The sequence below is a fragment of the Triticum dicoccoides genome, chromosome 6A, assembly GCF_002162155.2.
Source record: "Triticum dicoccoides isolate Atlit2015 ecotype Zavitan chromosome 6A, WEW_v2.0, whole genome shotgun sequence".
Lineage (NCBI taxonomy): Eukaryota > Viridiplantae > Streptophyta > Magnoliopsida > Poales > Poaceae > Triticum > Triticum dicoccoides.
Window position 1 is genome coordinate 13828087 of NC_041390.1, and position 13026 is coordinate 13841112.

At 49.7% G+C, this 13026-nt stretch overlaps 1 protein-coding gene across 1 annotated transcript; it reads left to right on the plus strand.

Annotated features, from left to right (window-relative positions):
* Positions 1–4401: 4401 nt before the first annotated feature.
* Positions 4402–8443, plus strand: LOC119315486 (P-loop NTPase domain-containing protein LPA1-like). Its single transcript, XM_037590101.1, has 7 exons — positions 4402–4749; positions 5474–5733; positions 5915–5996; positions 6183–6617; positions 6795–7535; positions 7782–7901; positions 8291–8443. Exons 1-7 carry the CDS (start codon positions 4609–4611, stop codon positions 8441–8443), a joined length of 1932 nt encoding a protein of 643 aa, XP_037445998.1. The 5' UTR covers positions 4402–4608.
* The last annotated feature ends 4583 nt before the right edge of the window (positions 8444–13026 follow it).

Consider the following 13026-nt stretch of genomic DNA (forward strand, 5'->3'; position numbering starts at 1 on the left):
TATGAGAGGTGCGCCGTGGCTAGGCTCAAGCCGCCCGGTATTTTCCTATTTACAGGCACTTCAGAGTTGTCTCAGTTTCTTTGTTTGTTGGTCACAATATATGTTCTATTGTGAGAACTGCTCTGTCTACTACAGTACTACCGAGCAATTTCTTTTACCTTGTACTTTCGAGACGTCATACAGAAAATGTGTTACCTTTTTTCATTCAAAACCATCAATTATTCTTTCGTTGGTACTTCCAAGCGTTGTATCTTATCTTCTGGTTACTGAACATTGCCCTGCCCATTGAAATTTATTTGAACTGTCTTGGTTGTTCTGCTAGTTCACTACTAGTGTTTCCAAGCCTAGTTAATTATTATAGTGATGTCAAATTTTGGATCTTCTCTATAAATAGTCTCTCATACCCATATGTGGATGAAACCATTCCATTCCACTACTACTGCAGGATTACCCTGCAGCAGCGGGCGCCAAAAGCCCAGCAGTGACGAGCGATGCTCTAGCAGGCACCCACCACTGAGTGTCGCCCTCCCCCTAGGGCGACTCGGGCGGAGCCAGAAACCTATCCGCCGCCGCCGCGAACTCCCTCCTCCTCTCCCTCTGCCGCCGCCAGAGGACGCTGCCGGGCTAAGCCCGGGGGCCAAGGGCAGTGGCGGGGGGTCTCCTCTCTCTCGCGTCTCCAGGGCGGACCCCAAGGTGTGTGGTGGCGCGGCCGATCTGGGATCTGCGGCTCGGCGGATGGCTGCGGCAGGCGGCGGGAGGCCGGCCCGTCCTCGGACGGAGACGGCTTGGCGCGACGGGCGGCCCAGCCACAGGAGGCGGCCAGGGCTGCGGGCGCAGCGGCTGGTCCTTCGGGCGGCTGCGGTGGCATGCATGCTGCCTTCAGATCGGCGACGACGATGTGGAGGGCCTAGTGGTCTCGTCGGCGGCACCTCCGATCAGATATGTTCTGACCGGTGCAGCCGGCGGTGGTGGTTATCTCTTCCGTCAGAGATGGTCGGCCTGAGGCTGGGTGTTCGGATCTTGGGATCCGTCATCTAGTGGAGACGCAGTTGCTGGTGAAAACCGAGCCGACGGCGGGCGATGGCGGCGTTCCGCGTCGTTACCTTGATGAATGCATCGTCATGTGACTACCGTCGACCCACTCGTACAGCTCCGGGGGAAACCCTAGGATCTGGTCTTCCAGATCGAACGATGGCGGCATTGCAGTGTCATTTCTTTCTTGGGAGTATCGTTTGTGGAGCAGCGCTGGAAGATAGAGGCAGGAGGTGGAGCGGCTTCGTCTTGCATGGAGTTTCGGTGGAAATGTCAAGTCATGCCTGACCCACAGGTGCTACGCTTTGTCATGCCTGTTCGGCAGATGCTACGCACGACAGATCTTTCAAAGACTTCAAGCTGTGTCGGCTGATGGTACTTGGCGGCATGGTGTTGAAGTGTACGGGCGGCGACCGCGGCGCGCTCAGCAGTTCGCGCGCAGGAAGGTGGTGTCGTTTGGCGCCATGGTGGCGTCGGCGGTAGCTAGACCGGGCAAGGTTAATGCGTCAGTACAACTCTGAAGATAGAGTGGTGGCAGTTGGCGGCGGCAGCCTCTGAGAGCGCGCCGGACCAGTGTGTGCCCCATATCCGGCAAGTGGCTTGGTTGGGGTATCAAGTCTTAGATGTTAGATTTGGCTGCGAGGTCTGTTTGGTATTAGGCCCAGTCTATCAGCATCCCTACATCAACTGGATTGGAGTAGCGACAGTTGTTGTCTAGACGATGGCTTCAGATTTACTGTTATATTTTTTTGTAAGGTCTTTGTGAATAGTTAATAAAGTGGCTGCATGCATCAGAGGCCGACATCCTCCTCCTTTTTTAAGAAAAAACTGCTAATATGTCATATGTGATGGGCGTTACAAAGAGCCTGTAACTGACGTCGATGTTATAGAAGTGGCGGGCATTGTTATCAACGGCGGACATCCTTACGCACCCACCATTACTCGGCAAATGTATGTGGGCATGCATTTGTTACCGCCCGCCGCTGCTCACTGCGGCAGGTTGCAGTGAGAACATTGCCATGGCAGCGTAGATTGCTACCACGGCAGCTATAACTGATGCATATAATGATAACTTATAACAAAGAACGGTAAGTATATTAACAAATAAACTAGCAACGAACAATACATAGTCATCAAATTTAGTGTGTTGGTCAAGTTAAACAAAATAATAGGCAAAATATGTTTAGTCACGCATGCAATGGCAGTGACCACTTCAATAAACTAGCTAGGTTAGCCTCTTTTATTTGTTCGACTCATCTCCTTCGGTGGTATTATAGATTAGGCCGGACGACGAGCGGACCTCCTTGTTTATGATAGTTGTGAATGTGGCTTGAATTTGTTCGAGCACTAAGCCCGCTTCAGACAACTTGTTTTGCAGTTCCTGGCCCCATTTAATGATTTGTTTGTGCAGCTTTAACGTTTTTGCGGACCGTGTGAAATCTTTCATGTGAAGACAGATATAGAAGCCACACGTCAGACTAGTACATGGTTGTTGCCTGCAACATACATTGTGCTATTTGAAGCAAAATTTTCTCCTTTCACTACCTTTGTAGTTCTTTTTACCATGTGCCCTCCTATAACACTCCAATGGAAGATACATTCATCCAGAAAGTTCTTGAGGAGCGGCAGTCTTTCCCCAGGCTCTTACTAAAATCCATCAAATAACAATTGCAGCTTTGCGGTCTTAGCACTAGGAGTACCCGCTGGTTCCTGCACAAAATAGGTAAAACATACCGCGAATATGAGAAACTTTAGAAGTTTTGAGACGTGAAAACATATATCAAAGAAAAAGGTACAGAAGCGTAAGCCAGAGAGGATGTACGTGGGTCGGTAGGGCTCGAGGAGGAAGTTTTTTTAGCTTGTTATGTCGCGTGAAATTCAGAAGGTACTTTTTCATGCACTGCCTACCTTCCTCACTTGTTAGATTCTCCTCATTCATGAGATAAGGGACGGCTATCGCGACATTGGAAACATTCTGGCACCTGGCCTCATTGGCTTGGAAAAGCGCTCGTAGTCTGATTACTCAAGTTTCGAGACTATAGAACCTGAACATATAGAAGATCTCTTTAAAATCTATATATATTTTTTATCTCGGTCGAAGTTTTTAAAGAATATATTTTTTATCTCGGTCGAAGTTTTTAAAGAAACTATACCCTTTGGCACCTTGGCCGTGTAATATGTTGGGTTCATGATGGCTCTCTGCTTCTGATTGGCTAGCTCCGAGTCTATGATTTTGTCATGCAAAATCTTCATCTCAATTCTAAGTTGCTCGTACATACTGTCTAGTACCATTCTCTTACTCCGGCTATAGACAGGTGTTTTGTTTGTATGCCAAGGACTTCTTCGATGTCTTCTTCCGTGTCGGTGTCTATCATTTGCACAGGTGCTGACAGCAGTCTTTCCCTTCATATTTATTTTTGCACCCTTATGATGTGACGTCCAATTTTAACTCAAAAATAATTGTATAAGTAATTCATAAAAGAAATATATAAATTCGTTGAAAACATCAGCATGACCATTGCTATAAATGGGACATATTGATTGCCAGAAACTCGACAAAATGGAATGAATCAACATTTCTTTAAAACGTTGGCACTCATTTGCATTTCATATAAAAGACAACAACAAACCGCGAGCAAGTTCATCGCGCGTGTTCAACCAACTGTATCATATCAATCACCGGCCAAACAAACCAGGAGCACAAACATAGCACAAGCAGTGAATTGAAATCAGAGGAGGCGGGGGCGTCGACGTTGGGGGGTCGGGGCAGCGGCACGCGGAGGTAGAGCACGTGGGGTGGCAAAGCTTGGTGGTGGAGTGTGTGAGCGTGGGGGCAGCGGTGTTGGATGCGTAACTTTTGAGCGCTGGTTCGGGGGCAGTGGTCGTAGACTGATTTTTCACGGTGAAATATCACAAATTTTCGGCGGTGGGTCCTTGGCTCCACCTACCGCATTAAATACTTAGTAGTGGTGGGTGAAACATAGTACCCGTCATATAGAATACTCTATATGTCAGCGGCGGGTGTTTTTTTAGCACCCGCCACTGACATACTTTTAGCATTGAAACTATCCAAAGTTACTGTACCAATTTTTGGCAAAGATATTAGCATTGCAAGTACGTTAGTTTGCGAAAACACTGACTAGCCCTTTCTATGGCAAGTCTTGACAGTATACCAAATATTACTAGGATATTATAGTATATTATATATATATATATATATATATATATATAAATGAATAAAGAAATAAGGTGAAGGAACTAGACGACAGGATGACCGAGCCGGGGGCGAAGGACGCCGAGTATGGTAGCGAGTGTGGGCGTGGCGGCCTGGCGGGGCGGGGGGACAGGTGGGGGGCGCGGGCGGCCGCGGCGTGTCCGCCGCGACATCTGCCGCCGCACCGCCCCCCGCCACCTCCCCTCGCTCGTCGCATCCCCGCGCCGCGACAATGGCCGCCCGGGCTCAAACCCCCCTCCCCCACCAGCTCCTCCTCGCCTCGCCGCTCTCTCGATCCATTCAGAGGGGATTCTCTCCTTCGCTCGCCGCTTGGTCGTAGAAAAGAAGTCCGGGCAGGGGACATGGCCGCCGCCGCCAAGCAGCCGCCGTTGTACATTGCCGTCGCCGACGACCGCCGGGGGAGCAGCGGCTTCCGGTACACGCGCCCCGTCCTGCAGAGCGCGCTCCAGCTCATGGGCTGCAAGCCACGCCACGCCTTCAAGGTCCGTCTTCCCTTCCCCCCTCACCTCACCTCACCTCACTTCTGTAGCCCGGCTGTCTGAGTTCAATCCCCCAACTAGTAATGGTGCCAGATACCAGGTTTTCTTCTAGACAGTAGATGGATGGTGTTTCATTATCCAGTTTACATTTTTTTTCCCTGGGTTCAGTCTGAATCTTTTAGATTAGACTCGGCATCCTGCCGTCTCTGTCGCTGTCACCGTAATTCAGTTAAGGAATGTCCAGCATGCCCTGCATACAACATCAATTCTTATGTCTGAATCAAGTTGGTTGATTTGTGTTCCCTGGTATGATATTATCTGCCTTATCTAAAATAAATTCACACTCTTACACTCTGTGATTTCTTCTTATACATCCTACAGGCTACAGTCACTTCTGTAGTATGTTCTCCTGAGTTCAGTCCCCCAATTTAGTGGTGGTACCAGGTAGTACTACAAAATGATTAATGATAGATAGAGATAGATTGGTCTCCATCGCAATCATAGTATCTCTGTCCATGTCATCATGGTTTTGTTCAGGAATATAATGTTACCTGCCTTGTCTAAAGGTTCCAATTTTGGCACACTATCTGTTTACTTACACATCATACGGTCACTGTTTACCATTCTAGATGCAATATCCTGACGCCTTAACTAGCTTTCCTAGAATAGCTAAACTGAAAAAACGACAACGACGTCTCACCTGCCACTTGTTTGATCATGTCACCAGATCAGCAAGAGAGTGTTCGATGTGACCAGGAGCGACTTCGTAGACTCGTCGAAACTGAATGGATCCACACAGGAGGATGGCATGAAAGTCGCCGAGCTCCTGGATGCAGAAAACATGACCAACATACCGTTTGAGCTGTACAAGACCCAGACCACTGCTGTTGTTTCCAGGGAGGAGTTCCTGGATGTCGTGTGCGACGCCCTCACCTTGTACAAGTATGTCGGGCCCAATCAGAGAGCCGACCTGCTCCTTGCCTGCAGGTAACTGCGTCACACCATTCCGCCAAACCTTATCTATTTCCCAAGATCATTTCATAGATATGCAACTGAACTCTGACACCATACTTCAACAAGTTGAATGGCTTCTGTGAAATGTTCTTCTGATAGGAATTCGTTCCATCAGTGACCGTTCCTTTTGTGTGTTCCATGTGTTCTACATCAGGATAAAGGAGAGGAAAGAATCAGTGACAGTACTGCTGTGTGGCACAAGTGGATGCGGCAAGTCCACTCTATCATCCTTGCTGGTAAGTGTTTATCTTCTTGTTAGGGAAACCCTTCGTTGGCGGATAAAAGTTGATGAACCCCTTGTGCTCACACTTACTAAGTTACTATACAGTATATATCCATGGAAAACCGCGTTGCTTGCTACAGGTGAATTGGGTGATAATTCAGCAATTCCTTACTCCTGCCTTTTTTTTGTTTTCTCCCAGGGTAACAGGTTGGGTATCACAACCGTGGTTTCTACCGATTCTATAAGGCACATGATGAGGAGTTTCATAGAAGAGAGAGAAAACCCTCTGCTCTACGCGTCAACCTACCACGCTGGAGATTATCTAGACCCCGTTGCGGTTGCCCAAGCTAAGGCAAAAAGCAAGGCCAAGAAACTCACTGTTATTTCCCATTCAAATGCTGATGCAGACAAAGATGCTGGCACTTCATCAGATGAGAAGTGCCATAATGGCACATCCTCCTCGGACTCGCCTCCTAGTAGAACTGAAGTTCCCAGCAAAAAGCAGATGGCGATAGAAGGATACAAGGCACAGAGTGAGATGATCATTGGCAGCCTTGACAGATTAATTACGACCTGGGAGGAGCGGAAAGAATCTTTAATTGTAGAAGGGGTTCATTTAAGCCTGAATTTTGTGGTATGTATGGTCAAGAAACATATGCTATTCTCCTCACACACACAAGAAAAAAAAGAATCATGTTGTTTACCTGTATTATTTATGTTTCCTAAGTAATTGCATTCTCGTCTTTCTTCTAGAGTAAGTATGCAGTGAAATCATTATGATTTCTTTTAATAATTGTCTAATATATGATAGATGGGGCTGATGAAGAAACATCCCTCTGTGATACCATTTATGGTATACATTACGAACGAGGAGAAGCACTTGGAACGGTTTGCAGTCCGTGCAAAGTACATGACGCTTGATCCAGCAAAGAACAGGTACGTCAAATACATCCAGAACATCAGAGCTATCCAGGAGTACCTCTGCAACCGGGCCGACAAGCACCGAGTGCCGAAGATCAACAACACCAACGTAGACCGGAGCGTGGCTGCCATACACGCCACGGTTTTTAGCTGCCTTCGCCGGAGGGAGGCGGGGGAGCAGTTTTATGACCCACATGCAAACACTGCAGCTATAGTGGATGAAGAGTACAGGAACCAGTGCGCCGCAAACTCGTTGAGCTCCAAAGGAATGTTTCAGCTGATTCAGAGGAAGGGGTCTTCTAGGAATCTGATGGCGCTGCTTAACACCGATGGTTCCGTTGCTAAGGCGTGGCCTGTCGATGCTGGCGACAGCAGTGGAAACGTAAATGATGGCACGGGCAGTGAGAAGTCTGTTGGAAGTCCTATGTATGGCCCGCTGCAAATTGGGAAAGCGGAGCCTGTCAATCTTCAGTTTGGCTCTTTTGGGATTAGTGCGTGGCCAAGTGACACCGGATGCACCAGTCATGCAGGGACTGCTGATGACTCCAAGGCTGATGGCACAGATACAGGGAGTAGGTATTTATCCTCGTGTTGCAGCACACCAAAGATGTCAGATGATAATTCCAAAGAGGTTTGCATCTTAACTAATCCTTCATGTTATTACGTATATTTCACAATTGGTTATGTGCATGGAAAATGGGTTACGCTATGATAAGAATTTAATGTTTGTCACGGCTCACAAGTCACGACAGTTATGTGCTTAGATAGATTATGAAAGCTTCAGATTTCTTATATACAGCATTTATATGTAGCTTAGTATTAGTTGAAGTAAAATGCTAATTCTGTACTTGGTCTGACACTGTTTCATCTCATACAGATACAGCTTGTGGATGAGTATTCAGTGTTCGACAGCGAAGAAGAAGCAGAGGAAGTCGATGTTGGTGATGCAGAGACTGATGACGATGATCTAACTGACGAAGAAAAGGAAATTCAGAAGGTAGTGTGAAAAAAACATGTATTATTCTTCATCTTTCCTCCTCCTTTTCTCTGCACAGTAATGTCATGACAATAATGTCTGGCATGAAGAAATAACATGAACTTGCTTCTGGGAAAATCTTACGGAAGCTGTTGCTGCTACGATAATAAGAAAACTACACTGAGGTGAAGTTTGTAGTTGTTTGTGCTAGTGGTAGACAAATTTGGAGTCAGCCTCATTCTTTGCTGTAGATGAAAAAATGATTATGCTGTGCTGCAGTTTTATCCTCATAACAACTGTTGCAGTGCTGCATTCTACCTAGAGAAACGCCATTAAGTCGAATAGGAAAGTTCAGGGTACTTATAACTGATTGTCCATTCTATTGTCCTTGATGAAAAAACACAAAGCAGATGGAGGAAGCAGGGTCGGTGGACGAGGAGTCGACCAAGTCGGACGAGGAGTACCTAGACCTGGCCATGAGAGAAAATGGCTACTGGTCGGACGACGAGCAGCAGACCACCCTGATGAAGCAGCCCCTGGAGGCGGTGATCACAATGTCATGAAGAAGGCTGACAACAACCTGAACCAGCTGCTGGAGATGGGAAATGGCGGCGGCGCAGAGATGCCATGCACCCACCCTCTGACAATGAACGGCGGGAACCGTGGCTGCGACGCCAAGGTGAGGCGACGATGCGCACTCGGCCCAGAAGGGCTGTTTTAGCACCGGAGCCGCCATGTCAGGTTGCAAATCAGCAGTGTGGTTCTAGCTATCTACTACTAGCTGTGTTGTTGTTTTTCTTGTTGTAAGATGGTCATGGTAGCATGTAGCATCCCATCCTATGTTGTTGTATTAGTTTCTGAAGCAGATCAGGGGAGGGGAGCAGAGTATCCTTCCCTCCCTGACAGGATGGATCCTGGGTGGACATATAATCATATATACATACATGAGTAGTAGCAAAATGAACATGAAGAACTCCCCTTGATTGATTGATTGATTCATGGCAGAAGAAAGAGTTGGATACTTGCTAGATCGACTGGCTGCAGCAACTATATTACGTACTGAAAAATGAGGCAGCTTTGGCTAAGGCTAATTGGTGGTGGTCGTCTTGGCGCGGGCGGGGACGGCGCCGGAGCCGTCGCAGGCGGTGCAGGAGCGGGTGGAGGAGCAGCGGTTGCAGTAGGTCCACTTGGTGGGGAGGCCGGCGGTGTAGCGGGTGGCCATGTTCTTGGCGGCCCGCCGCGCCCGGCCGGCCGCCTCCTCGCCGACCTCCTTGAACACGAACCCCTCCCCCTTGCACCGCGGGCAGAGGCCGCTCCCGCCGCAGGCGGAGCACTCCTCCACCGCCTCCTTCTTCTCGCCTTGCTCCCTCTGCGCCGACTGCTCCGCCTTCCGCTCGCCCCGCAGGAGCACGGCGGCGGCCGCGACCCCCGCCGCCGCCACGCCGGCCGCCACCAGCGCCGTCTCCGGCAGCGCGCGCGGGCGGCCAAGGCGGCGTGCGTTCGAGCAAGCGGCGGGCCGTGTGGCGGCGGCTGTGTGGAGGAGGGAGCGGCAGCTGCGTGTAGTGGAGGAGGAGGCGTGCCATGGAGGGGATGAGCAAGAGGGGGAGGCCGCAGCCGCTGCCGCCATGCCCATGGCCATCGAGTCTATCTGCTTCATTATCCCCTCAGCTGGGTGGACAAGCAGAGCGGCCAACACCAACGGAGCGCGGCGTCTTGCCACCCGGGCCCTACGGAGACCGGTATTTAAAAAAACATTCAAAAGTGTTGCTTAAAAGTTTCAAAAAGAAAAGAAATTTTACATATGAGTACATATGGATGTTCTCTAGTTACCTGTAGAATTTCGTGAAGTAACCTTATACTCCCTACGTCCCAAAATAAGTGTCATGTTTAGTACAACTTCATGCTATACTTAAAATAAGTGTCATGTTTAGTACAACTTCATGCTATACTTAGCACAAAGTAGAAACACTTATTTTGGGACGGGGGAGTAGATTATACGCTACAAAAATCCAGCCCGAAAACAACAAGATAGATACAAGTCCATTTTGTTTCATGTATTTGTGTTCTTTATACATCGCATGTAAATATGTGTATCGATGAAAATTTGCACACGCACACATACTCAAAGATTATTATTCTTGTTGAGCTCCTCGCTAGCGTCGCTCCAGGGGCGGCTCGAGCGATCCAGATCTCAGCCGCCGCCGCCCCCACCCCCTCCACCTCCGCCCCCCGCCGTCACTGGGCTAAGCTTGCGTGGCTGACGGCAGCGGCTGGCCTTCATCTCCTCGCGCAGCGGGTGGCGGCGCAGGCCTTTCATCCCCACGCGTGGGTTCTCCAGCTGCTGCAAATCGGCGGCCCTAGACATCGAGGTGCATGCGGTGGAGACAGAAGGCGGGGCGGTGACCATGGTGACTGCTGTGGCCGCGAGGGCGGCACGACGCCTGGCTCGGGGGACTCGAAACGGCTAAGCCCCTCATCTCCGCGTGGTGCAGGTGGGGACGGCGGTGTCTGCTCAGATCTCCGTCCTGCTATTGGGAGCCGGCAGGCGACGACGTGGGTGGGGGGTTGTTTTGCCTAATAAAGGCAGCGGTCCTAGCGTTCCTCTCATGCCAAGACAAAGATTTGTTTGATGCTTGTCCTCCTTGATCTAGCTGGAGTGTCAAGTTCCGAAAGGCTCCGTAGGTGAACTCCCTTGGGCGCCTCATGCCTGGAGATTGCTGGATCGGATGGGATTCGGTCGTGTGCACCCCTTTTTCGACCATTTGGTTTCTGGAGGGAGCGGCACAAAGCTCTGCTATTTGTTGCCATCATAGGACATGTCTTTTTCATTCCATGGTGAAGTCAGAGGCAGAGAATGTCATGGAAGCTAGGATCTAAGGACTAGTGTCGGTGGTTCGAGTCTTTGCGGCGATGAGGAATTTGCCTGCTATTTCAGTACTCGTAGCAGCGGCATGCAAGTGGGGGTGACAACACATGAGAAGTTCAAAGGTGTTGCCTTTCAGAGTGAAGAGTGAAAATCCAAGGTCTGATCTTATTTGATTGTGCCTGACAATGGCCTTTTTGAAGTCATTGTTTTGAGAGCGTGGCCTTTCTTCAGGGTGAAAACCTATGATTGGACGACGACGGCGCTTGTGCACTGTTTCCTTATTGAAGATGTCGCTTTTTGAAGGACTTTAGATGTTGTCTTGGTGGTGTTTGTACTCCTGCTTCAAGGACTAATCACTATAGGGGGGGGTGTGTTCTTTTTTAGCTTCTTCTTTTTTCTGGTTGTATGCATCCTCGTGCCATTAGGGTATTGCGTTGTTGCAAAGACTGGGTGTAATTGGTGTCGGTATTAATATATTCTCCTTGTCGAGAACATACTCAGAGATATACACATATACATTTTGGTTCAGAATTTTGTGAGGTATAAAAGTGAAAGCCACAATGTAATAGTGAAGGACACAATGCAACAAACATTAAAGGGCACATGAACAAAGAGATGAAGTTGTATACCATATCGCTTACACCTAGGCCACTCGCAGGACGGCCTTGCGTATTCTCAAGTGTGATACAAAACTTGTTGCATTCTTCTTGGATGAACTCTGACCTCTTTTGGATTAAACCGACGTCATGATTGCTTGAAAACTTTTACGGCAGGAACTTCCTACGTTTACGGTAGTATGCATGGACTCTTCCCAAAAAGATGCTCCTTTTTGCTCGGTGCCGGTCTTGGGATCTTGCCCTATTTCCTTTCAACCTTGGCGCAAATCAACATGTCCTCATCTTTGGTGTATGCTCCCGTACGAATCTTTGTCGCCTCCTCTTTTGTTTATTGGCTTGTTGAGTGAGCTCATGGACAAACAATGGCTCCTCCTCAATGTATACGACATCTTCTTCCTCTTCTCAATACATGCCTTCATGCCATTGCTCGCCTTGGCCGCGGTGGTTTCTTGGTTGCCGTGGCCACCAATGTCTTCGGCACCTTCATCTTGGGCGCGGTCGATTTGGCTTTGGGTCTCGTCGGCATCGTAGCCTTGGCCACCCCCCTCGGAGATGATATTCTTCATGAAATCGTGGTAGTAGGGCGGGTCATCATGCGCCGACGTTTCGTCAAACAGGTTGCGCGCGTCGGGAAGGCTGGCCATAGGAATCGCCCGTGAATGCTTCTTTTGCATCCCGGTGGCTGGATGGTCGGCATGGGACACATGTGTGGCGTTGAGGTCGATGAACCCCGTCTTAAATCAACCGGTGAATCCAGAATGGCCGCAGGCGCAGGGGGTGGCTGATGCAATCACACTACCTTCCGGCAAGGTGGAAAGGCGGGTTGTCCGAGGGATGGAACCCATGCATCTACGGCTTTCTGGACGTGCACGACGACTCTGCTTATGGAGGGTGAACAGAGCAGGTGCTCACCGTGACCATGGCGGAGGGAATAAGAATGGCTGTCATGTGGTGACTGAACCCTAGCAGAAGAATGGCCCCATTCTCCTTAGCGACGGCCTTCTGTTGTGTGGCAGCGACTACGGGCAGGGCGGCTTACCTCTCTGCATCTTTGGCCCTCCGGTCAGCCCTCTTCATCGACCATCTGCTCCAGCATGAGCACCTTCTTCGGCTTCTTCTTCAAGCACATGGGGCGAGTGTCCACGCCGGTGGCAATGGCAGCAAGGTTTAGCATGGTGGCCATGGCGAGAGGGTTTTGGGAGGTAAGAGGGAAATGGGGAAAAAGTGACACCGACAGGCTGGCGAGGGAAGGGCATGGGCGGGCGTCATGCGCATCCACGCCCTGTCCGTTTCGAAGCAAACCCAGCCCAAATTTAGGCCAAAAATGAACCGCGGGCAGATGAACACCAAACAGATAGGGGCGAACCAAATGTGGTCGGAGTTGCCTCTGCAGAAGTCAGATACGCCAGCCCGCACCAAGGCATCGACGAGCTGGGCAGTGAGGAACGCAGTCATGACCATGGCGGCACCCTCACAGTGGTACGGTCAGCGCGCACGACGCGACATGGGCAGCAGCCCCGACCATGCATCCCTCGCTCATAGCACCACAACCAGCACAGGTATTAAACCACTAGTACTAACCAGCACCGTCACTAGAGAATAACGTCAAGAGCAGCGCTGAAGCACAACGGCAGGCACAGATGAATGGAAGACGCACATGGAC

Excerpts from the sequence above, each read along its gene's own strand:
- LOC119315486 (XM_037590101.1), top strand. The coding sequence starts at position 4,609 with ATGGCCGCCGCCGCCAAGCAGCCGCCGTTGTACATTGCCGTCGCCGAC. Across the intron at positions 5,997-6,182 it reads CCACTCTATCATCCTTGCTG|GGTAACAGGTTGGGTATCAC; the intron begins GTAAGTGTTTAT and ends GTTTTCTCCCAG. Across the intron at positions 7,902-8,290 it reads AAGAAAAGGAAATTCAGAAG|ATGGAGGAAGCAGGGTCGGT; the intron begins GTAGTGTGAAAA and ends AACACAAAGCAG.